Source organism: Bombina bombina, chromosome 3 (genome assembly GCF_027579735.1).
Source record: "Bombina bombina isolate aBomBom1 chromosome 3, aBomBom1.pri, whole genome shotgun sequence".
NCBI lineage: Eukaryota > Metazoa > Chordata > Amphibia > Anura > Bombinatoridae > Bombina > Bombina bombina.
Window position 1 is genome coordinate 1,062,585,927 of NC_069501.1, and position 27,384 is coordinate 1,062,613,310.

Consider the following 27,384-nt stretch of genomic DNA (forward strand, 5'->3'; position numbering starts at 1 on the left):
CTTATTATGTTTGATTTGTCATTAAACTTACATTTAAGATGCAAGCTAATGTTCCCTTTATCAAGTGTTTTATTTTAAATATGTAGTAATATATTTTTGAAAATAAGTAACTAGTTAAAATGTATTCATGAAAAATAAAATACATTTAATTCATTTGCAATTGCGTTTGTGGTTCCCAGGTTTTCTTCACACGAAATGGGAAAATCATTGGAAAGAAAGAATCTGTTCTTCCTCACGGGGGTTTCTACCCAACGATTGGAATGCTGAGCAGCGGCGAGAAAGTGAAGGTGGATCTGCATCCCTTGAGTGGGTGAAGGAAATTACATCAGTGTGGGAAGGCACACTGCATCATTTTGCCATCTTTTTTTCAACATCAGATTCCTGGTCATGCACATTTTGCACGTGGGCTTGTGGTAGTGTCTTCATGTCTGAAAACGTATCCATGCCCCTTGCCTGTGAGTGGGCTCAGTATTGCATCATGCTTGTATGTGTCGGCAGAGCAGAAGACATGTTTGAACAGGAAACAAGAGATTTCACACATTTGTTAATAGTATTTATCCAGCCATTATAAGGGTAGTTCACCTTATTTTCCTGAAACACATTACACTATTTTGGATAGTTTAATATCCAAGCAGATTATAGGTGGTAATGTATGACAATCTTACCACAAGTGATTTTCTCCCCCTTTTTTCTTCTTCTAAGGAATATTGAACTTTGTCTGGTTTTGGTGCACACCTCATTGAAAGATAAATTTATGCAGGCTCCTTTTAATGACAGGCTCTGTGTGGTTCTGTTGAATACATTCTTTTCCTACCTCATTAGTTGGATTCAGGTCATACTTTATAATAAATATATTTTGTTCATATAAATTACCTTTGCTATTACGGTTTAATGAACCCGCATTACTTTATTTAAAGTATTAACATTTCATCTTAGCCTACCACCTCCCAGCTTTAGAACAGGACCTCCTTTTATAGCACTTATTTCTCCAAATCATGCTTTATTCCAATATTTAAACATGTTTTATTTCTTTGTAATATCCAAAAGTTTTTTTTGTTTTTGTTAATCATGTCTCCAGAAATGAACACTAAATTATAGGGTTCCCTGGTAGACAAAACCTAGTGTGACATCACTACCTCAGAAGATCTCTTTACCATGAGATGTTTGTATATTTTATTACACCTGCTAGCAGAAAACTAGCGCTCTAGAATATTTCCTTTTTTCTAGAATAAAAATTTCTGTAGCTGTTGTGGGGTGTCCAGTTTAAGACCAAGGAATGCAACCTTCCTCAATTATGTTTAGCCAATTTTTTTTCTTTTGCAGCAAGCTTATTAGATTTGTGGCCCGTATGGTACCAGAGTTGTATACTATTTCTGCACTGCCACGTTCCAATGGCTTTCATAATATTATACAGGTGGGTTCTTTTTTTATAACCAAAATGAAACCAAAGATTAAAAAAAAAACTCTTTTAATTGCCATATAGCAGTTTTTTCGGACTCTGTAATAGTGCAAAACAAAGACTGATGTTTTTATTAAGGATTGTTTAGTTTTTTTTTTGCAGTAACGCAAGCATTTCACATTTAATGTTTTGAATCGCCCTTTCATGTATCTGGCTGATGTGTCCATGCGTTACCTTAGCACGACTAGTTTGTAGACTGACATTTATAATAGCTGTATGGGAGCGCAGTGGAGGCAATACCATTACAGGGATAACAGGAGAGCTTTATTTATATTTATGTTGATATTATTATTGTAGGGTTTTAAGTTTTCTTTTCAAAAGGGCTGGGCTAAAAATATACTGTATAAGCAAACTTCTTTTGTATAAAATGTGCAAAATTCCTACATATATACTGAGACCCTACAATACATACACTGGATCAGTTTAGAACACATTTTAAAGGGATATTAAACAGTGTTCCATTGGTAAAAACAGATATGTTAATTTTCTTGTAAAATTAGCACTTAGAAATTCTCAGTGTAGCCCTGCCCCAAAACCCAGAGGCAGAACTTTTCTTCACTTTCTGAGATTTAAATTTTTTTAGTGAAAAATGTTCTGCAGGTCATTTTGAAATGAAATTTTATTTTAAATCAGGTAGTTACACAAAATCACTAGTTCAATTGCAATGTGTTGATTAATTGGAGACTAAAGCATTTTTTTTAAGTTTTATAATCTAGTGCTGCAGTTGAAAATTGTATTGCAAATTAGTTGTAGACAAAAAAATTGTTTCCTTTTCTCTTGGTTTAACATCACAACGTAGAAATGTAGTAATAAAAAGTGTGCATTGTTCACAAGAACATCTTACATTCAGAATTTACAGCTTTGCAGACTGGGTCCAGGGTTGAAAAACGTCCTGAGAGCCAGTCAACAATAAATGCACTGCTGCTTTGCAGCGCTACTCCATATTTGACTGTTCTCTTCAAACAGCACTCTGCTCTGGATGCTCTGTGTTAAGAAAAACCTACACAGTGCAGCCAAGAGCACAGCGCTGTTTGAAGAGTAGAGTCTAATGTTGAGCAGGGCTGCAAAGTGAAAGTGCTAACAGTTCCTGCATGTGTCCCATTCTTTCTGCAGACATGCTGCATTTTATGCGATTACATCTCCGATCACAGCATGTTCTGCCTTGGGGCCCCAAAAGTGCAGAAGATTTTAAAAACCTATGTTTACTTCTGTCAGTTCTGGGCATGAGCAAATCTGACTCTCTGTTATCTAGTCTGTTCACTAGCCTAGAAGTTTTATGACATCAAGCAAAGATAAAACTTCCTGCAAAGGCCGCCTCCTTGTAGGGCTGTGACAGGAAGCACAAATGTAGTGTATAAATAAAAGGTAAAATCCATTTAAATAGATGAATAATACATATTGCAATGATTTCTATTAAAGGGACACAAACCCAAAATTTTTCTTTCATGATTCAGATAGAGAATAAAATTTTAAACAACTTTCTAATTTACTTCTATTATCTCATTTGTTTTATTCTCTTGGTATCATTTGTTGAAGGAGCAACAATGTACTAATGGTTTCTAACTGATCACATGGGTGAGCCAATGACAATCAGTATATATATGCAGCCACCAATCAACAGCTAGAACCTAGATTCTCTGCTGCTCTTGAGCTTACCTAGATAAACCTTTCAGCAAATGATAACGAGAAGGAAGCAAATTAAATTATAGAAGTAAATTGGAAAGTTGTTTAAAATTGTATTCTCTATCTGAATTGTGAGAAAATTTTGGGGTTTCATGTCCCTTTAAGTATAAGCAACTGATGAGTGCTTTTTTATCACAACAATGAAACAGAATGTTTTAACATCCCTTTAAGAGGAGCATGCTTCCCCGGTTTTAGTGACATTTTAAATACAAATCACATTGGGTGTGTGGGCTACATAAAACTGACTTGCAGTCCCATAAGAACTTGGGGAGGTACTCAGTAGTAGTGGGGGGACAGCCCTGACTGTCTCCAGCGCCTGTGGACCATAGGTATTGAGATGGATACATTCCTCGTATAAGAACAATTCCAGGATATGATCTCAAACACTTAGCTTTGTTTCCATGTGGGAATCAAATACTGATTGAATAGCGACACCCCTTTAATATTCTATGTTGTTTTTCTCTATATTTTATCTATGCATTCCTTTTAACCACAGATATGTATTTTGAGCAGGGTCTCTCAATTTGTTTCATATTGTACTAGTGATTTAAGTGTACATTCGAGAGGCTTGAGTTGTTGTTTTTTTAATAGTTTGTACAGTGTACACTTTAAAAGCTGGAAAGACTTTCTGAAGTTATAGACTACAAAGAAAAAAAATTCATATCATCCACAAATATTCGCTACATTTAATCTAATTTGTCATTCCATTGTCCTTAAAGGGACATAATACCACATTCAAATACATATTCATTTAAAACCACAGAAATGGTAAAACTTTAAAATGCACTTCCCTTATCTTCTGATAGGGTTCAAGGCACAGCTGCCTTTGTGAGATTTCCTGCATCCAGCCCAAAGCTAATATCGTAATCAAGATTGTAAAATAAAATAAGCAGAGATCTATGAACCATAAATGGTAGAGGGTCCTGCCTCGTGTATTACAATCTGCCATAAAATCTGTTATGCAAGGTGATTTTTTTTTTCTCAGAGGGGGTAAATATATATTTTAAAGCTTAATAATGTATAAAGCTTTTAAAGAATATTCAGTGAAACTGGGACTTCTATTTCACTGTTAACTCTTAGCATCAGGCAGCTCTCTTCTGCACCCAAGGGGTTAAGCACCTTTTGTCAACATCACCTGTTGTGGTCATATTTATTTAAGAATGTAATCAAAGAGGCACGTCAGAAGTATGAATTGCTGTCCTGCACAATAACCACACAGGAGCACCAAGTCTTGTTTCCTGTCTGTCTGTCTGTCGCTTCTGCCATACTTTTTTCTTCTAGTCCCCTTTGGCCATTTCTGTTAACTGTTCCACCAAATTGCACTAGAACATATCCCAATGTCTGTACATAATCAATATACTTGTTTATATACATATATTAAAACTCAGATCTATTTATATTATTGTCTGGAGCATTTTTATTTTTTCAATTCTTGTACAGATCTTTAATGTGTGCTGTTAAGATCCATTCCTCACAGTTGATTTAAATCCTCAGTTGGAACCACAGAGATGCTGCGTATGTTTAACTAACGCCTTGCGTTGCAATTATTAGTGGCAGCCAAGGGTTGAACCTAATGAGAGACGCACAATGCTGTTTGATAAGTGTTTTTATTGACAATTGCAATTTACATAAGAAACACTTTTTCATAAAATATATTTACCAAGCTTGCTCAAAAAATATATTAAAAATCAAGTTGTAAAAACTGACTTTATAAAAGCACAAGTGATTCTGGCACGTTTATTTGCATATATATATTAAATATGTTTATATATTATATCATTTTTTTCTCTGTAGAAAGTTCCTAGGTATTGGCACAAAAAATAAAATTTGCATGTATTCACTATCACATCATTGTGTTAGGTTGTTTGTGTCTAAAAATTCCGTTTTAATAGCCTGTAACTTGACTAATTATGGTGCAGGGTTTACTTTACCTAATTTTGTCAATAGAAAACCATTTGTTATGCTCTAGTTTTTTTAATCTAATTTAATTAGTCCCTAATATAAATGCATTAAGGGGCATATTTATCAATGTGCTAGCAGAATGATACGAAGAAGCGTATCATGCCCGCCGCACATCGATAAATGCTGCCAGCATACGCTGTCGGCATTTATCATTGTACCAGCAGTTCCTGTAAACTGCTGGTGCGATGCCGCCCCCTGCAGATTTGCGGCCAATCGCCCACTAGCAGGGGGTGTCAATCAACCTGATCGTATTCGATCAGGTTGATTTCTATCCGCGGCCTCGGAGCAGGCAGACAAGTTATGGAGCAGCGTTCTTTAGACCACTGCTTCATAACTTCTGGAAACAAGGGGCATCATGCTCCATGTCTCTTTCCATCAAAAATATATTTAAATTGTATAACAGCAAAATGACTATTTGCAATAAAATAATTTAAGCTGTGACTGTTGCATTTTAATAATGTGCTTTAGAAGTTTTATTTTTGGGAATTTTGCTGACTACATTCATAGTTGTCGCGATCATTCTTCTAGATCAGGCTTATCTAGTTTATCTGACTGACTTTTTTTACAGCACTTTTAAAGTTAATTTAACTAAGTAACTAATACCATACACTTCTGATTGATTTATTTATTTGGATCAGCCTATAACTGACCCACAGTATAACACCAAGCTTCGTTAGAGTTTACACTAGACGCAGGTGAAAATTCGTAATTTGACGCTTTGCTAATCAAATATCGAACATGGGCACAGGCAGCGACATTCGGCTATTTTTGGTGCCAGATATAATGGAGTGAAAGTTTAACACATCAACATCTGGATTTGCACAGATTTGTGTTTTGCACTTTCCCACTTATATATCCAGAGGTGAAAATAGCGGAATGCTACTGCTTGTGGCCACATTACAATTTTTGCCCATGTCTAGTTTTTTGGGCCATTTATTGGCTAATCAACTATATTTAAGGGAGGTAAGTAAAAAAAAAACCATGTAATCCATAGAGCATTTTGTTCAATGTTGCTTTCTGACCCAGCACACACTGAGATCAGTGATTGGGTCAGGAGCCACCCTGAACATATATTGGGTATGTGGCTCTACCACATAATACAAGATATTTAACTCTGTTATATCATTTGTACATTAATAGAACACTAATATTAGAGGTCCCAATGACCTATATTACCATGTGCACACAGAAGCCTTGCTGATTTCATTATTGTTTAAAGAGACACATGAGAAATCTCAATCATGATTGGTTAAAACCATTACTTGAAAATTTGCTACAAAAGGAGAGACTAAAGTAGGCATTAGCAGGGTTTTGTAATTTATTCATTTACTAAACACACAACCGCAGCTTACTATTTATTATGGCATTGGATTTATTAGTGTAATAGTGCAACAAACAATTATCTTCACAAATCTAGACATTTGTGTATTACACTAATACATTTTAGTGCTAAAAACATTTGAATTCTGCCTCCTGTGACCATATTCAGTATTTGTTTTAATGAATGATGAGTAATGAAATTCTGCCCATGCCTACTAACTTGGACCAGACATACTACAAGGGACAATTAAGGAACAAGGATTAAGGTAGGTAAAGTACACAAACTTGTCTTTCTTTTAATAGCAGCAGTCAAACGGTCTTGTAGGTAATACCATGAGTGCTAATTTTTATGTAGTGGTGATGTTCACATTTAGGTGTTGGGGTATCTAGGTAGTGTGGTAAGGTACAGGGGAATGTAGGGGAGGAGGTTAAATTGTGGTGGGTTCTTTCAGATTGGATTGTTGGGGATTATGTGCTAGGGGTTTAACAGATTAATTGCATTAGGGGGTTGAAGATAGGGGTCTGTGAGTTGGTGGTATTTGCATTATTGGTTAACAGCGGGAACAGTAGCAATTAGGGCTACTGTGACAGTGGGGGGGAGGGGCACCAGAGATTTTATCTTATTATATAGGGATGGTGCTAGATGTGTATTTTGCAGTTTCGTTCACTACCAAATGCAGAAGGAGGCCGCTCGTGGATTTAATATGTTGCACCTTCACAAGAATAAATCGGGCTCCAAAAGAGCCAAATGCTACGATCACCCACCTTCCGCATCAATGCACATCTCTAGATAACACTTGGTACCTATATAACATAGCCAGGATTATTAAATTCATTTGGGTGTTATTTTTATACTTTACTAACAGATATTTAAAGGGACATAAAGCTCAACATTTAATTTCCTTTAAAAACATGTAGGAAACGATATCATTGCAGAAATAAATGTTTGTTCCTCTCAGAGAGGCTGTAGTGCCTCTATTATACCTACGTAATGGTAAATTTACCTGAACCTGCAACTACCTACACAGTGATTGGTTAGCCCATTCATTTACAAAAAATCAACAGTGCTTAATTGCTACTACATACTATAATTATGTCCCTTTAATATAATATGGCTGCAACACGACATAGAGCTATTAATAAGCCATCTGAGCTACTGCATTTCTTTAAAATGGTGGCTAACAAAATCTATTATTGATGAAGTAATTACTTTTGTTGTATAAATCTTATTACAGGAAATCTTACATATTCCGAAATCAAGCTATGGACTTTACCAAACGTTAATATTACTATACCAGCTGCACAGTTTCACTTTACAATGTTAACTAAATTATTGATATTACAAATAACCACATATATGATTATAAATAGCCTATTGTTTTATAATAGGTGCTAAAGAGTTGGAGACATATGTCCTGAATATAGGTCGGTGTAAGCATGTTGGATTAATAAAAATATGTATACAACATAGATACTCTAACTTTAGGATTCATTACAGTCTAAATAAACTTTAATATATATATTCTCCCTATATTTCCAAATCTTAAAGAAGAAGAAATCACTTCTCATGCACAGCAAAGACATATTAAATGCTTGTGTCTTTCATGAGAGAGAAGTATGTTATCTTTTCCTTGTATCAATTTAATTTGTAATATATTCTAATATAATTAAGGTTGAGAAAACCATCGCTACTTGAGAATAAAATGTAAATTCTGCCTGATAAGAGAGCATAAAAAGTATACTGGCTACACCAGAGAATTTACTAGTCTGCTGCAATATCATATTAGTCTTGGACTAGTTGAAATTTGTTTTATGTATTTAATATATTTTAGGGGAGAAATACCTAGTAACAATAGTACATGAATTGTAGGCCTTAATGGTTTTTAGAAATATAAATTTATATCTAGTGCTTTGCTTTTCTGTCTTCAAAAGAAATAGAAAGGGCAGAGCTGTAGTAAAACCCATCAATATCTGCAGATGTTATTATGAGCATGTTATGTGCTCAATACTATAAGAATGTACACAGTTGTTTCTGTGTATTGCACTTAGCTATAAAACGTTTCTTATGTCGTTAAATTTTCTTTATTAAACATTTTTTTCAAAGCCAAGTGGCTTAATCCTGATCATGACATGGACCAAGCTTAAGAATTATTTTATGAAAAATGTAAGTATGGCTTCTACTACTGTATTACATTATGTTTCTTATGTGTGACAAAATTAGTGTACATGGTAGAGGGGTTGAGGGCAAATATAAGCTCTGAAAGTTTATAATTTATATAAAGTTTCATTATTTCCTAGGCAAGAGCCGTACAAATATATTTTATAGTGAGCAGGTTCTTTACAGTCTTTAACTTCCAGGACCCTATATTACTAAAGGTAAAATATTGATAGTTCACCTCTCTATAATACATAGTCCAAATATACTGTTTATGTGCCCCAGAACATACTGCACCTTATAATTATGATGCCTATTTATTGAGTAATTACTTTTTGCAATGAGAACTTCATTTCTGAGTGTTTTTGATTGCATTGCTTTACATTTGGACCTTTATAAGCTTGGGTAACATTAATAGACATTCTGGCACCATAACTTCTTGTAAAATTAAAATCTAGAGTTTACTAGGTGATCAAAGATTTCATTTTGGAGAAAACACAATGGCGTGCTCCTACATATTCTTAAAAAGGAAAAAAAAAATAACAGTTAAAAGCCTCGGTCTTCTGAACTTGTTCTTTTAAATGGATGTTGTGATGCAGTATAATACCTCAACCATCCCACACTGTAGCTTCCCAAGAGGATTGAATTGCACCTTTTTCAACTTCACAATGCGGCTAGCACATCTAGGGTGCATTAAACAAGGAAGTCTCACACGTGCAATAACACTGCCATTAAGACACTTAATTCACAGTCTGAAACTGACCGCTTTTATGGGAGACTTGCTGAGTTCTTCTATAACTACTCCATGGATAATCCTCATTTTCTTTAATAATGCATGAGAGCCGTTTACACATTCTTCATATAGACACCACCAACCAACTTTCTGTGACTGTGCTGCACTTCATCTCCTATGTGTGCCCAGCATGACTTTAGTAATAAAGTTGACAATGGCTGATGCTGGTTGTTCAGGATCAAGTTCTGCAAAGAGGTGACAGACATTTTCTGCTGTGGTGCCTGTCTTCCGAGCCACAAATCCAAACACCCTGTTAAAAAGCAAACATATTAATTCTACTCTTGGGGAGCTGAGAAGTATTTATGTATTATACTAGCAAATAATTAGGACATCATGACAATGTATTGCTTAATGAAAATTAATCTCGGTTTTGTTTGTTTACAGATTCAGTTTGCATAAATATCTATTTAAATTCACAGCTGTGTAACACTTTGGCACAAACTCCCACCCCTTACCCTGTTAACCCGGGTGAAACAGCTCAAGTCTGTCATTTTGAAAATACAAATAAGCAGCATCCAGACGTGTTATTTCTAAAGTATAACATTCAAAAGGAATACACGCTAAAATGGAGATAGTGGAGGTGATGTTGAGAGGTTACTCGGTGAACATTTCTCTAGATTAGAGACATGATATTAGTGGTGCTCTCCCCGCATTAAACTGAAGCCAGAGCTCTCGAGGAGAGAGAACCAGATGCCCCCTTTTCTTTTGCATGATGTACCGAGTCCACGGATTCATCCTAACTTGTGGGATATTGTCCTTCCTGACAGGAAGTAGCAAAGAGAGCACCACAGCAGAGCTGTCCCCCTTAACTCCACCCCCCGGTCATTCTCCTTTGCTGGCTCTTAGCAGCAAGAGTAAAGAGAAGAGGTGTTAAACTGTTAGCTTTATTTTATCTTCAATCAAGTGTTTGTTATTTTAAATGGTACTGGTGTTGTACTATTTACTCTCAGGCAGGACATAGATGAAGATTTCTGCCTGGAGGATGATGATCTTAGCATTTGGAACTTAGGTCCACTGCTGTTCCCACATGAGCTGAGGAGTACAGGAAAACTTCAGTGTGAGGAACGGTTTCTTGCTATACAGCAATGAGGTATGTTCAGTCATATTTTCTGCAGAGACTGTGTTAACTCAGAAAGGCTCACAGTGTCCCCATTAGGGGAAGGGTAAGCAGTAATCCTAGCTTGCATAAAGGGTTAATTTTTTGTGGGCACTCGGTTTGTTATGTGAATTTGGGACAAACGTTTTTGTGTCTGGGAGTAACGTTTTCTGTTTTATGGGTTTGCTTTAGGGTTCTTTGGGGTTGTTTATAACCCACATGGCTTTCAGGCAGGTTTTGTGTAGGCCCCAGCAACATCGAGTGAGGTGGGCAGGGCCTACATTTACAAGCAGCAAGCAACTTCTCCTGAGGTCCTGAGAATCTTCTGAGGGACTAATTGAAGCTTTAAACCCCATATTATCGCTTCCTGAGGGCAGGTAGGGCCACAGCAGAGCTGTGGTAAGGTGCTAACGGGTTTTAACCGGTTTTAAACATATTTCAATCCGGTTTTTTCATTTGGGGGTTTATTTCTTATTAACTTGTGGTGCAATCCTTCTAAAGCTTAGTGGGTACACTGTTAAATTTTCAGAAAAAAACTGTTTTGCAGTTTGTGTATGCCTTTTTTTCTCTTACAAACTTTATATTTTTAATTACTATTTGAAGTAGGATATATCGCGCTTGACTAGCGATCTCTGTCTTGATTATTTTATAGTCTAATTTTTTATGCAGTAGTATTACTAGACCACATTTTTTATTTAAACCTTTAGTAGAGATTACTTCCCCACCCATTTAATCTTAAATTTAGCTGCTTCTATCTCATTTAAATGGGTTTCTTGAAGACAAACCACATCGGGCTGTCTCTTACCTAGGGTTTTAATCACTAGTTTACGTTTCACTGGGGATGATACCCCCCCCACATTCCAGGACAACATCCTAACATTTCCTGTCATTTTTATTTAATATCAAACCATCTTCCCCTATTCTGTCTTAGAGGAAATAATAGGGGGAAAAAAAAGGGAAAACAATAATTAAAAAGATAAAACGTAAAATGGCAAATCAAAACAAAATTAGTCCAGATAGGGACCCTCATTCTATACATCAAGCTCAATGATCAAACACTTAAAATATATTCTATGCATTTCATTACTATTCCACAGTTTTTAGAAATTCAGTAATCTCTGTTACTCAATTAAATACTCGTCTACTACCTTTGTCGTCTATTACAATTCTGGCCGGATACATCAACCATGCATTTATACCTTTATTTATTAATTGAGTACAGAATGGAGCCATGACTTTCCTTCTAGCAGAAGTTTCGCCGGAGAAATCCTGAAACAACAGAATCTTGTTGTTCCCGAATATCACTGGCTCATTTTTCTTTTTCTTAAAGAGGTTCAATAATTCAATTTTATTTTGGAATTTCAGGAGTCTGAAGATAATCATTCTTGGTCTAACTGACCCATTATCCACATTCCTTCTGGAGCCAGTTCTGTGCGCCCTTTCAACAATCAAAGGTAGTAAATGTGCTGGCATACCCAGAGCCTGTGGCAAAGTCATTGAAGTGAATGTCATGAGATCCTCAAACTCCGGGAGCTCCGGAAGGCCAATAATTCTAATGTTATTGCGTCTGGAGCGATCCTCCAGGCGCAATTGCATATTGTTTAATTTGTCCTCATGTTTTTTTACAGCTCCTTGATATATGTTGGTCTGGTCCTCTAATACTGAGATCCTTTCCTCAGCCTCCACTAACCTAATTGAGAACTGTTTAATTTCTGAAGTAAGTGTTACAATGTCGGTGGAGATTACTCCTAGCTCTTTCTTGATAGAATCAAATTGGGGTGAAAAGATGGCCGCCAGTTGCCCAATTAAGGCCTGAGTATCTATAACTAAAGGGCCTGTGTCTGATACAGTATCTGCGCTAGTGTCAGCTGACTTGGTTTTTTTATCTTTAGATTTTGCCAGCATTTTCGGGGAATTAGAACTTGTTTGAGTAATAAATTTTTCCATTGATAGAATAAAAGACAAAAAATAAAAGAATACCAAAAAAATGTGAACACTCTCAAATCAGTGAAGAGAAGAAAAAACAAAACAAAAAAATAGTAGAATTCCTTAGCGTGATAGATTAAGTGAAATTAGTATATAGTGAGGTACTTAGATATATAAAACCAGGGTTATTTTATATTACTGATAGAGAACCAGTTTATGTCCTATTTAGGAAAAAGCAAGACTTTAAGTGTGTGTGTATGTGAATAAGAAAAATTATATAGTAAATAAGATTAAATTTGTTTTAGTGTGTGCTGAAGTGTTTACGTGTGTAAGAGGAAAAACTATTTTAATTTACTGGAAAAAGCCAGCCGATACCCTATTCGGGAAAGAAAGAGCAATAACCATGTCATATAAATAAAAAAAAGAAGGGAAAAAGAAAACAAAAAAAAACACTGCACATAGCCAATTTGTAACCAATATAACACAGATCTTAACGCAGATGATATGACAAGCACAAGTCACAAAAACAATAATTTCAGTAATTTATACTTTAACGTTATCTAATTAGAAACTCTCTTGTCACTTTTAAGAAACTCTTACAAAATATTTGTTTAAATTTGCACTTTGCCAATAGGGCTAAAATACTTGCTTAACCCGTTTTCCATCTTTCTTTTTCCTTTCCTTTCCCTTCCCTATGCACAATTCACCTAAATAATATGATATCTGACCAACACATGAATTGCATATCAAAACAATGAATTGCCTATCAGGCTTCAAAGCAGGCAATAACACATACGTCAAAAGAAACAAAAAAACAGCAAAGAGCACAAAAGGGGAAAGAAAAAAAAAACCCTGAAAAAAAGAAAAAGTTAGCAGGCAGTCTTTCTTCCTTTCCTTCTTTCCTTCCCTCCTTCTCCTCTTTTAATTCTTTCCTTTTCCCTTCCTCTCTTCCTTATGAACAGAGGGAAACAAAGTCATTCAGTTCACTTTACTTAAACAGCAATTGTAATGTGAGAAAAGTATATGCCACCCTGTGTATATTTTCAGCCTACCATACCAACATAGTTAATTAAATGAGAATCCATTTAACGGATAGTTTCTACCCAGACTTTCCCATGGGCAATTTTATCCCCTTTAACCGCTTTTTAAAAAAAAGAGCAATATGCTTCTTCTCAATGGGGAACAAGATATGAAAGATAACAGGTATACTTGCGATTCCCAAAGTATACACTTCTACTGCCACCAACAAGGGGAATCCAGCCTCTGACCCCGAGCGCCTCCAACAGGAGGATACCTCTGCATCTGCCGCCGTACACACCACAGGACCTGTACATGAACCGGAGCCCACTTCCACCATGCACGTATTCCAAGCCTCTCCGGGACCTCTCACATAGAGCATCAATCAGAGATCCTTCCGCCGCACCCGGGCGGCTCTCGCGGGGATACGTCACCAAACCAGGTTGCGACACTCCACCCGCTACACAGGGATCCCGGTCACCAACTGAACCGTGGTAAGGATACGCTCACTGTTTTGCTCCTGCTGGCTCTCAGCTGCGGCAGTTGGCCCCTCTATGCAGGCGACCCTCTTCAGCTTTAGCTTATAAAAGTTTCAGTACTTAGTTAAACCGGTGGGGTTCTCCTATATCAGAGAGGGTATATATTGTTAACGGTGAACTTCCATAATTTAAAACAGGAAATGCGGCACAGCCGCTGGCCTGACAGGCCTCTTTGACCTCCTTTTCTCTGGCACGACGGCCTCGCCGTGGCCCAACAAAAACCCCCGAGTCTGGGGTTATAGAGCAGAGAGAGGGGGGATAGAATGGTAGTAGTCTGCCAGCACGCCGACTTGCAACATGCAGCCTGTAGTCTCCACCCCCTAACAGGAAGTCATCGGGCGAACACAGGTCTGACTGTCCCTTTAATATAACCATCGCCTTTTTTTCTCTTAAAGGCACAGTACCGTTTTTGCAAATTGTGTTTTTTTCATTAAATAAAGTGTTTTCCAAGCTTGCTTGCTTTATTACTAGTCTGTTAAACATGTCTGACACTGAGGAAACTCATTGTCCAATTTGTTTAGAAGCCATTGTGGAACCCCCTCTTAAAATTTGTCCCACTTGTACTGATATGTCTATAAATTGCAAACAGCATATTTTGACTTATAAAAGTTTGGCATTAGATGATTCTCAGACAGAAGGAAATCAGGTTTTGCCATCTAGTTCTCCCCAAGTGTCACAACCAGTAGCGCTTACACAAGCGACGCCGAGTACTTCTAGTGTGTCTAATTCTTTCACCTTGCAAGATATGGCTTCATTTATGAATACTACCCTCACAGAGGTTTTATCTAAGCTGCCTGAGTTGCAAGGGAAGCGCAGTAGCTCTGGGTTAGGAACAAATGCTGAGCCTTCTGACGCTTTAGTTGCCGTATCCGATATTCCCTCACAATACTGAGGTAGGGATGAGGGATTTGCTGTCTGAGGGAGAGATTTCTGATTCAGGAAAGATGTTCTCACAGACAGATTCAGATATGACGGCATTTAAATTTAAGCTAGAGCACCTCTGCTTATTGCTCAGGGAGGTTTTAGCTACTCTGGATGATTGTGACCCTATTGTAGTTCCAGAGAAATTGTGTAAAATGGACAAATATTTAGAGGTTCCAGTTTACACTGTGTTTCCGGTCCCTAAGAGGATTTCGGACATTGTTACTAAGGAGTGGGATACACCAGGTATTCCGTTCTCTCCCCCTCCTGTTTTTAAGAAAATGTTTCCCATTTCTGACACCATAAAGGACTCATGGCAGACGGTCCCCAAGGTGGAGGGAGCTATTTCTACCCTGGCTAAGCGTACAACTATACCTATTGAAGACAGTTGTGCTTTCATTGATCCTATGGATAAAAAATTAGAGGGTCTCCTAAAGAAAATTTTTGTTCATCAAGGTTTTCTTCTTCAACCTATAGCATGCATTGTTCCTGTAACCACTGCAGCTGGCTCTTCAGATGGAGACCCCACTAGATGATATTTTGGACAGAATTTAAGGCTGTTAAGTTGGCTAATTCTTTTATTACAGACGCCGCTTTTCATCTTGCTAAATTAGCGGCTAAGAATTCAGGTTTTGCCATTTTAGCGCGTAGAGCGTTATGGCTTAAGTCCTGGTCAGCTGATGTGTTATCTAAATCTAAGCTTTTGTCCATCCCTTTCAAAGGTAAGACCCTATTCGGGCCTGCATTGAAAGAGATCATTTCAGACATTACTGGAGGGAAGGGTCATATCCTCCCTCAGGATAAGTCAAATAAGACAAGGACCAAACAAAATAATTTTCGTTCCTTTCGAAATTTCAAGAGTGGTCCCTCTACCTCTTCCCCTGCTGCAAAGCAAGAGGGGAACTTTGCTCAATCCAAGCCAACCTGGAGACCTAATCAGGCTTGGAACAAGGGTAAACAGGCCAAAAAGCCTGCTGCTGCCACTAAGTCAGCATGAAGGGGTAGCCCCCGATCCGGGACCGGATCTAGTAGGGGGCAGACTCTCTCTCTTTACTCAGGCCTGGGCAAGAGACGTTCAGGATTCCTGGGCAGTAGAAATTGTAACCCAGGGATACCTTCTAGATTTCAAGGATTCCCCTCCAAGGGGGAGGTTCCATCATTCTCAATTGTCTGTAAACCCGACAAAAAGAGAGGCGTTCTTACGCTGTGTAGAAGACCTTTTTACCATGGGAGTGATCTGCCCAGTTCCAAAAGCAGAACAGGGGCAGGGGTTCTACTCCAATCTGTTTATAGTTCTCAAAAAGAAGGGAACCTTCAGACCAATTCTGGAACTCAAGATCCTAAACCAATTCCTAAGAGTTCCAGCTTTACAAGATGGAGACCATTCGGACTATCTTACCATTGATCTAGGAGGGTCAATATATGACCACCGTGTACTTAAAGGATGCGTATCTGCACATTCCTATCCACAAAGATCATCACCAGTTCCTCAGGTTCGCCTTTCTGGACAAGCATTATCAGTTTGTGGCTCTTCCTTTCGGGTTGGCCACAGTGCCGCAAATCTTCACGAAGGATCTAGGGTCCCTTTCTAAGGCCACGGGGCATAGCAGTGGTGCCTTATCTAGACAACATTCTAATTCAAGCATCGTCCTACCAACTAGCCAAGTCTCACACGGACTTAGTGTTGGCCTTTCTAAGGTCTCACGGGTGGAAAGTGAACGTAAAAAAGAGTTCTCTTTCCCCCCTCACAAGAGTTTCATTTCTAGGGACTCTGATAGACTCGGTGGACATGAAAATATTTCTGACGGAGGTCAGGAAATCAAAGATTTTGTCCACCTGCCGAGCTCTTCATTCCATTCCTCGGCCGTCAGTGGCTCAGTGTATGGAGGTAATTGGACTAATGGTAGCGGCAATGGACATAGTTCCGTTTGCTCGCTTGCATCTCAGACCACTGCAACTATGCATGGCCTAATCAGTGGAATGGGGATTATGTGGATTTATCTCCTCAGATAAATCTGGATCAAGAGACCAGAGACTCTCTTCTTTGGTGGTTGTCACAGGATCATCTGTCCCAGGGAATGTGTTTCCGCAGGCCAGAATGGGTTATAGTGACGACAGACGCCAGTCTTCTGGGCTGGGGTGCAGTCTGGAATTCCCTGAAAGCTCAGGGTTTGTGGACTCCTACCGATAAATATTCTGGAATTAAGAGCGATATTCAATGCTCTCCAGGCATGGCCTCAGCTGGCTTCGGCCAGATTCATCAGGTTTCAGTCGGACAACATCACGACTGTGGCTTATATCAATCATCAGGGCGGAAGAAAGAGTTCCTTAGCGATGATAGAGGTCTCAAGGATAATCCAATGGGCAGAGGCTCACTCTTGCCATCTGTCGGCGATCTATATCCCAGGTGTAGAGAACTGGGAGGCAGATTTTCTAATTCGTCAGACTTTTCATCCGGGGGAGTGGGAACTCCATCTGGAGGTGTTTGCTCAGCTGGTTTGGCTATGGGGCACACGAGAGTTGGATCTGATGGCGTCTCGTCAGATTGCCAAACTTCCTCGTTACGGCTCCAGGTCAAGGGATCCTCAGGCTGTACTGATAGATGCTCTAGCAGTACCCTGGTCGTTCAACCTGGCTTATGTGTTTCCACCTTTCCCTCTCCTTCCACGTCTGATTGCCAGAATCAAACAGGAGAGAGCATCAGTGATTTTGATAGCGCCTGCATGGCCACGCAGGACTTGGTATGCAGACCTGGTGGACATGTCATCCCTTCCATCATGGTCTCTGCCATTGAGACAGGACCTTCTGATTCAAGGTCCATTCAAGCATCCAAATCTAATTTCTCTGCAACTGACTGCTTGGAGAACGCTTGATTCTATCAAAGCGGGGTTTCTCTGAGTCAGTCATAAAAACCTTGATTCAGACTCGAAAGCCTGTTACCAGGAAAATTTGTCATAAGATATGGCGTAAATATCTTTTTTGGTGCAAATCCAAAGGCTTCTCCTGGAGTAAAATCAGGATTCCTAGGATTTTGTCTTTTCTCCAAGAGGTATTGGAGAAAGGATTATCAGCTAGTTCCCTAAAGGGACAGATATCTGCTCTGTCTATTTTGTTGCACAAGCGTCTGGGCTTTTTGTCAGGCTTTAGTTAGAATTAAGCCTGTGTTTAAACCTATTGCTCCGCCATGGAGTCTAAATTTAGTTCTTAGAGTTCTTCAGGGGGTTCCGTTTGAACTCATGCATTCCATAGATATTAAGCTTTTATCTTGGAAAGTTTTGTTCCTAGTTGCTATCTCTTCAGCTCGAAGAGTTTCTGAACTATCTGCATTACAATGTGACTCTCCTTATCTTGTTTTCTATGCTGATAATGTGGTTTTGCGTACCAAGCCTGGGTTCCTACCTAAGGTTGTTACTAACAGGAATATCATTCAAGAAATTGTTGTTCCTTCTCTGTGTCCTAATCCTTCTTGTAAGAAGGAACGTCTGTTGCACAACTTGGACGTGGTTCGTGCTTTGAAATTTTATTTGCAGGCAACCAAAGATTTTCGTCAAACATCTAATTTGTTTGTTGTCTATTCTGGAAAGCGTAGGGGTCAAAAGGCTACGGCAACTTCTCTTTCCTTTTGGCTGAAAAGCATCATCCGTTTGGCTTATGAGACTGCTGGACAGCAGCCTCCTGAAAGGATTAGAGCTCATTATACTAGAGCGGTAGCTTCCACATGGGCTTTTAAAAATGATGCTTCTGTTGAACAGATTTGTAAGGCTGCGACTTGGTCGTCGCTTCATGCCTTTTCAAAATTGTATAAATTTGATACTTTTGCTTCTTCGGAGGCTATTTTTGGGAGAAAGGTTTTGCAAGCAGTGGTGCCTTCCGTTTAGGTTCCTGTCTTGTCCCTCCCTTCATCCGTGTCCTAAAGCTTTGGAATTGGTATCCCACAAGTTAGGATGAATCCGTGTACTCGGTGCATCATGCAAAAGAAAACAAAATTATTTTGCGATGTACCGAGTCCACAGCCCGCCCTGTCTATTCAAGACAGATAGTATTTTTCTATGTAAACTTAAGTCACCTCTGCACCTTATAGTTTCTCCTTTTCTTCCTTGGCCTTCGGTCGTATGACTGGGGGTGGAGTTAAGGGGGGAGCTATATAGACAGCTCTGCTGTGGTGCTCTCTTTGCTACTTCCTGTCAGGAAGGACAATATCCCACAAGTTAGGATGAATCCGTGGACTCGGTACATCGCAAAAGAAAGAAATTTATCAGGTAAGCATAAATTGACATGTTCATTACTCTGTAACGAGAGGCCAGCAACACAGCAAACTACCTGTTCCTGTGACTACTGGAGCATGACAGTTTCTGCTCTGATATAAAATGGAATTTTGTAGTTTTGCTCCAGACTGCCCTGCCGGATGGACACTGGGGAGTGTTGCAGGGACTGAGACTGAACCTTATGCAATGTAAATATTGGAAGGTTTTGCAAACGCAGACTACTTTTCACAACAGTTGTATGGAAGACTGGCATAGGGTGACTCTAATTCCTTAACATGGGGCCCAGGCTTATGGCCTGTATTAAAAATCTCACCTAATTTGATCTTTGGTGTCAGCATGTTTTCTGAGGACTCTTAATATACAAAGCGTTATTTACTACAGCCTACCATTTATTTGACTTAAAGGGACAGTCTAGGCCAAAATAAACTTTCATGATTCAGATAGAGCATGTAATTTTAAACAATTTTCCAATTTACTTTTATCACCAATTTTGCTTTGTTATCTTGGTATTCTTAGTTGAAAGCTTAACCTAGGAGGTTCATATGCTAATTTCTTAGTCCTTGAAGGCCACCTCTTTTCAGATTGCATTTTAACCTTTTTTCACCACTAGAGGGTGTTAGTTCACGTATTTCATATAGATAACACTGTGCTCGTGCACGTGAAGTTATCTGGGAGCAGGCGCTGATTGGCTAGACTGCAAGTCTGTCAAAAGAACTGAAATAAAGGGGCAGTTTGCAGAGGCTTAGATACAAGACAATCACAGAAGTTAAAAGTATATTATTATAACTGTGTTGGTTATGCAAAACTGGGGAATGGGTAATAAAGGGATTATCTATCTTTTAAAACAATAAAAAAATCTGGTGTAGACTGTCCCTTTAAAAAGAAGGAATAGAAAAAGTCAACATACATTCCTCTCTTTACATGTAGTGTATTCTAAGTGTACATATAGGTAGCGGGCAAACTCTGATGTATATTTTTCCTTTATAATAGTCAATGCTGCACAAGAATGTGGAAAGTTGTTCTATATATGTTAGCTGTGCTGTGATGTTAAGACTAAAGTATGTTAAATTGTGTATTCTTGGCTTTTTTTGGCTACAGATAAAAATGATCCATATACCCTGTGTACATGAGAATCCTTGAGTATTCATATCCTTTTGACATGCTTATTAGTTTAATATGATTTTAGCTATGTGTTTTGAGGTCATTAAATAATCTATTTTTATTTTGTATAATTATGATTGTCATGACATGTGGAATATACTTCCCACCACTAGGAGAAGGCCAAGAACCCACACAAGTGCTTTAATCCCTCCCACCTCCTCTCAGTTTTGTTCTTGGCCTGAAGTAGGCTGAAGATAAGTGTTCCAGCTACTTGCTTTGGCTATTTATCAAATAGGAGCTCAGACCGATGTGAAAGATATTCATTCAATAAGAAGATTCAGAAAAAAGAAACAGCCAGCATTGAATGATATGTGTGCAGTATCTCCTTATGGTATTTCAGCCATAACTACTCTCAGGTGTTGCAGGGACATTTCCCTTAACCTCCCCCTGAGGGACAAAGGTATTAAAGGGTCAGTTTACACCAGAAATTTTATTGTTTTAAAAGATAGACAATCCCTTTATTACCCTTTTCTCAGTTTTGCATAACCAACACAGTTATATTAATATACTTTTTACCTCTGTGATTACCTTGTATCTAAAGCCTCTGCAAACTGCCCCCTTATTTCAGTTCTTTTGACAGACTTGCATTTCTGCCAATCAGTGCTGACTCCTAGGTAACTCCACGTCCGTGAGCACAATGTTATCTATATGACACACATTAACACCTAGTGGTGATAAACAGTTAAAATGCATTCAGATAAGTGGCGGCCTTCAAAGTCTAAGAAATTAGCATATGAACCGCCTAGGTTTAGCTTTCAACTAAGAATACCAAGAGTACAAAGCAAAGTTGGTGATAAATGTAAATTGGAAAGTTGTTTGAAATGACATGCCCTATCTGAATCATAAAAGTTTATTTTGGACTAGACTGTCCCTTTAACTTCAAGATCTTCTGCTGTTCTTGTAAAGCACTGGATGGGCTATCTGCTGGATATGAATGCAACCTGGTGAATGGAAAGCAAGGGGAGGGGTGCTACTTCAGGTAAGTCACTTTATTCAGCACTTTTTAAGCCCACAGTTTATATAAATGTACCTTATCATTAGGTACAGCCTATTACCCTACCGTCACATTTAATTTCTATTCCAGGTACCATGATGCCCTAGTATTATTGTAGAGGGTCTCTCTACCCCTTTTAACTCCTCTGGCAGCCCTTTTTTTTTAGCTGTTTTGAAAAATTGGGGTATGGTCTCACTTCCTGTGATATAATCTGATATTTAGATTACCAGGCTCCTTTTCTATATAGTTTATATGCTTACTTGTCGGCTCATAGGCTTGGGGTTCCCCTAAGTGTTTTCTATATGGTCAGGCAATACATGATTAGGACTAACATCTGTATCTATAAATATGAGATTTCCCACCTTACTACATTGTTACACAATGATCCTTTCTTGCTTTTGTTTTTGAGGATTTAAGAAATTGTGCAGAATAAAAGGACTCTTGAATCCATTTTACCTCATTGTTTGTTTCATATGTAGTATTTTGTTTGTGCACTGTGTAATATAACACTATTTTTATTCACACGATTGGGACTAGAATTACAGGGCCAGGTACCCTAAACAGTTTACTATCCATACACTTTAGTGTAGTAAAGCTGGAGTTTTATCACTCTGTAGAATTGAATGGATATTCCAAGCTTAATCCCCCTCACCTTGAAGAGATTGTGTTGATGATATCACACATGATAATTACATGTAATTTGTGACATCACCAACATTAGCCAATGACATCAAAGATTACATAAATATGACATCTGCATAATTAAACCTATATAAAATACTTTAAAAATTTTCAAAAATATTATTAAAAAAACAAAATGTATGCTTACCTGATAAATTAATTTCTTTCATGATAGTGAGAGTACACAAGCCATCACGTGGGAATATTCCCCTCCTAACCACAAGTAGGAGGCAAAAGACACCCAATACACCAGATCTTTAAATCCCTCCCACTTCCCATGATCCTCAGTCATACAAACAGCCAAGTAGATGAGGAAAAAAAGAAAAGCAGGAAAGATAAAGCAGGGAAAAGAAATACAAAACAAGTACTGAACAAAAAGAAAGTGTGGTGCTCGTGGACTCTTACCATTATAAAAGAAATTAATTTATCAGGTAAGCATACATTTTGTTTTCTTTCATCACATGATGAGAGTCCAGGAGCCATTACATGTGGGAATACTCAAGCCGTGGAGTCTGCAAAACTGTGAAAAGGAAGGGGGGGGGGCACTATAGCCTGCAGCCATTTTCCTTAGAAGCATAAAAATCAAATTGATAAAACTTACAAATCTGATCAGTAGAAGCGTCATTACAAAAGGCCCAAGAAGTAGCAATTACTCTAGTGCAATGAGCAGTAATGCACTCAGGGGAAGCTTTTCCCACAACCAAATAAGCCTTGCGTAGCTTTCTGACCTTTGCAATTCCCAGACAAATTGTGAAGATGTTCCTTAGAATTCTCAGGAGCTGAACAAAAAGAAGGAAACACAATTTCCTGATTGATAGTATTTGTAGATACCACCCTAGGAAAAAAAGAATAGCATTATCCTCATGAAAAATCCAAAAATGAGGTTTGTATGAAAAAGCTGACAGCTCATAGACTCTTCTAGCCAAAGAAAATAGCTAGAATAAAAAGAACCTTCCAGGATAAAAGCCGAATGTCTAACCCATGCACCGGCTCAAAAGGAGAAGTTTGAAGAACCCTCAAAACCAGATTAAGATTCCAAGGAGGAGAAACTGGACGAATGACTGGTTTAATTTTTATCAGAGCCTGAACAAAAGCCTGAAAATCAGGAATTTTAGCAATTTTTTAATGGAACAGAACAGAAATAGCTTAAATCTGACCCTTTAGAGTACTGGCTGATAAAATTTTATCTAAGCCACCCTGCAGGAACTCAAGAACTCTATAAATTCCAATGGTAACCTTTGCGAGAACACCATGCAAAAAAGGTTTTCCAGATTTTATAAGTATGTCTGGTAACAGGTTTCCTCTGCCACAGTAGCAGGGTCCTGAGACTTAGAAACATTATCCTCAGAATAAGAGTCCTCAGAGTTAGAAACATCCCATCATTAATGAGTAACATTAAGTGGCCGCTCCTAAGGGAAGTACCTTATGAGCTATATTCCAAAGGAGGACCACCTTCAAATCCTTGCAAACGTCTGCTGGAGGCAAGCAAACTAAAACCTCACTAATAGCTGAGTGAATATAATCCTTACGTTTTTGGAGAAAGTTCATACGACCTCTCCTGGGAGCAACTCTAATAGGGTAAAAATCCATGAATACTCTGAAGAGCAGTAAAACCCTGTTTGGGATTAGCAATAGACTCAGCACATGAGGTACAAAGATGAGCAGGGTACACATCTGAGAATCCTTACAAAGCAAACACAAACTAGAAGAAGTAAAGTAAAAGAGGATCTCCCTTCTAGATGATCAGCTGATAGAGGTCTGAGCTGCAGTATTTTGCTCCATAGAACCAGTAAGGAAAAATCTTAAAGGGAAATGATACCCAAATGTTGAAGCAATTGAAATTGCTGTAGTATAGCTATAAAAAGCTGACTTGAAAATATCACCTAAACATCTCTATATAAAAAAAAACAAAATTTATGTTTACCTGATAAATTTATTTATTTCTTGACATGGTGAGTCCACTGATCATCTTAATTACTGTTGGGAATATCACTCCTGACCAGCAGGAGGAGGCAAAGAACACCACAGCAAAAGCTGTTAAGTATCACTTCCCTACCCACAATCCCCCAGTCATTCGACCAAAGGAAAGGAGAGAAAGGAAGTAACATAAGGTGGAGAGGTGCCTGAGGTTTATATAAAAAAACCTGTCTGAAAAATACAGGGCGGGCCGTGGACTCACCGTGTCAAGAAATAAATAAATTTATCAGGTAAACATAAATTTTGTTTTCTTTCTAATGACACGGTGAGTCCCCGGATCATCTTAATTACTGTTGGGAATCAATACCCAAGCCAGAGGACACAGATGATAAGGGAGGGACAAGACAGGGAACCTAAACAGAAGGCACCACTGCTTTAAGAACCTTTCTCCCAAAAGAAGCCTCAGCTGAAGCAAAAGTATCGAATTTATAACATTTTGAAAAAGTGTGCAAAGATGACCAAGTAGCAGCCTTGCAAATCTGTTTCACAAATCTGTTTGAAGGCCCAGGAAGAAGAAACAGCCCTCTTGGAATGAGCCGCGATTTTCTCAGGAGGCTGCTGTCCAGCAGTCTCATATGCCAAGTGAATAATTCTCTTCAGCCAAAAGGAAAGCGAAGTAGCTGTAGCTTTCTGACCCTTGCCTTTTCCAGAAAGAACGACAAATAAAGAAGAAGACTGGCGAAAATCTTTGGTCGCCTGTAAATAATATTTCAATGCATGAACCACATTCAGGTTGTGCAATAAACGCTCTTTATGAGAAGATGGGTTAGGACACAAAGAAGGAACAACAATCTCTTGATTACTATTCCTATCGAAACCACTTTGGGAAGGAAACCTAAGGCAGTACGCAGGACCACCTTATCAGAATGAAAAATAAGGTAAGGAGATTCACACTGTAATGCTGAGAGCTCAGACACTCTTCTAGCCGAAGAAATAGCAACCAAAAACAAAACCTTTCAGGATAACAACTTAATATCCAAAGAATCCATAGGCTCAAACGGAGCCTTGTTGAAAAACTCTAAGAACAAGGTTAAGATTCCACGGAGGAGTAACAAACTTAAACCAGGGCCTGACAAAAGGACATCTGGTACGTCTGCCAGATGCTTGTGTAACAAAATAGACAAAGCAGAAATTTGACTCTTTAAGGTACTTGCCAATAACCCCTTCTCCAGACCCTCATGGAGAAAAGACAAGATCCTAGGAATTCTAACTCTACTCCAAGAGTAGCCCCTAGATTCACACCAATACAGATATTTACGTCATATCTTATAGTAAATCTTTCTTGTCACAGGCTTACGAGCCTGCATCATGGTCTCAATGACAGACTCAGAAAACCCACGCTTAGACAAAATCAAGCGTTCAATCTACAAGCAATCAGCTTCAGAGAAACGAGATTTGGATGCAGGAAGGGCCCCTGAAGTAGAAGGCCCTTCCTTAATGGAAGTCAAAATGGCGGAAGAGACGACATTTCCACCAGGTCTGCATACCAGATCCTGCGAGGCCATGCCAGTGCAATGAGAATCACCAACGCCCTCTCCTGTCTGATTCGAGCAATGACCCTTGGAAGGAGAGCAAACGGAGGAAACACATATGCCAGACTGAAATTCCAGGGGACCGCCAGAGTATCTATCAATACAGCCTGAGGATCCCTTGATCTCGACCCGTACCTTGGGAGCTTAGCATTCTGACGCAATGCCATGAGATCCAGCTCCGGCTGCCCCCAATTGCAGATCAGACTGGAAAACACCCCCGGATGAAGTTCCCACTCCCTCGGATGGAAGGTCTGTCTGATCAGAAAATCTGCTTCCCAATTGTCCACCCCTGGAATGTGGATCGCAGACAGACAACAGTTGTGGGTCTCTGCCCACTGAATAATCTTGGTCACCTCGGACAAGGCCAAGGAACTCTGAGTACCTCTCTGATGATTGATGTAAGCCACTGACGTTATGTTGTCAGACTGAAACCTGATAAAATGGGCAGAAGATAACTGAGGCCAGGCCAGAAGAGCATTGAAGATTGCCCTCAGCTATAGAAGGTTTATGGGAAGAGACATTCCTCCTGAGACCAAAGACCCTGAGCCCTTAAAGAGCCTCAAACTGCTCCCCATTCATGCAGGCTGGCATCCGTGGTCACAATCACCCAGGTAGGTCTGCGGAAGCAGGTTCCCTGGGAGAGAAGATCCTGAGACAACCACCACGTAAGAGAATCTCTCGTCGCCTGATCCAGAACAATTCGCGGAGACAGATCCACATAATCCCCATTGTCTGAGCATACATAACTGCAGAGGCCTGAGATGGAATCGAGCAAATGGAATGATGTTCATAGCTGACACCATTAGACCAATGACCTCCATACACTGAGGCACTGACAGCCGAGGAGAGGACTGAAGGGTAAGACAAGAGTTGAAGATCTTTGTCTTTCTGGCCTCTGTCAGAAAAATCTTCATTGATAGAGAATCTATAATGGTTCCCAAGAACACCACCCTTGTAGCTGGAATCAAGGAACTTTTTCCTAAATTCACCTTCCATCCGTGGGAGCGCAGAAAAGACAACAGCATTTCCGTGTGGGAGTTTGCTAGTTGAAAAGATGGCGCCTGAACCAGAATATCGTCCAGATAAGGCGCCACTGCAACACCCCGCAACCGAAGCACCGCCAACAACGCTCCCAGGACCTTTTAAAAAATTCTGGGAGCTGTTGCAAGACCGAATGGAAGAGCCTGTCTAGGAACGCATACCTCAGAAAGTTGCGATGGTCCCTGTGGATGGGAATATGCAGATACGCATCCTTTAAATCCACTGTGGTCATGAACTGACCCTCCTGAACCAAAGGAAGAATGGTACGAATAGTATCCATCTTGAAAGACGGAACTCTGAGGAACTTGTTTATGCTCTTGAGATCTAAAATAGTTCTGAAAGTTCCCTCTTTTTTTGGGAACTATGAACAGATTAGAATAGAATCCCAGACCCTGCTACTGTATCGGAACAGGAACTATCATTACCAGGTCGAAAAGATCCTGGACACAACGTAAGAACGCCTCTCTCTTTATCTGGTCTACAGATAATCTTGAGAGAAGGAACCTGCCCTTGGGTGGAAAGGTCTTGAACCCTAATTTGTATCCCTAATTTGTATTTATTTTAAGGTTTTTATCTGCAGCTATGTATACCATGTTACAAAATGATGCAATGGGATAACTCATTTGGTATAGCAGAACTGCCCAAATTCTCAAAACTAACCCCCCAAACTATTTATATATTTATAAAGCCACCCCCACTGCATCAGATCAAAAAGGTTTGTCCCTCCAACCTCATCAGATTAGAAAGCTGGTCCTTTCCTACCACCCCTTATCACATCAGATCAGAGGGCTGGCCCTGCTCCCACAGCATCAGATCAGAGGGCTGGTCCCTACTCCCACTGCATCAGATCATAGGGCTGGTC

General features: G+C 39.1%; 2 protein-coding genes across 3 annotated transcripts in view; one reads left to right on the forward strand and one right to left on the reverse strand.

Moving 5' to 3' along the window:
* SPRYD3 (SPRY domain containing 3) overlaps positions 1–4,539 on the forward strand; it is a 76,431-nt gene extending 71,892 nt beyond the window's left edge. The window contains exon 11 of the mRNA XM_053708327.1: positions 180–4,539. Coding sequence (XP_053564302.1) covers positions 180–314 — 135 coding nt within the window. The 3' untranslated portion in view covers positions 315–4,539. The remainder of the gene's footprint in view (positions 1–179) is intronic.
* Positions 4,540–4,730: 191 nt separating this feature from the next.
* TNS2 (tensin 2) overlaps positions 4,731–27,384 on the reverse strand; it is a 382,090-nt gene continuing 359,436 nt past the window's right edge. For both annotated transcript variants that reach the window (XM_053708325.1, XM_053708326.1), the window contains exon 29: positions 4,731–9,622. In XM_053708325.1, the coding sequence (XP_053564300.1) occupies positions 9,481–9,622 (142 nt within the window). In that variant the 3' untranslated portion in view covers positions 4,731–9,480. The remainder of the gene's footprint in view (positions 9,623–27,384) is intronic.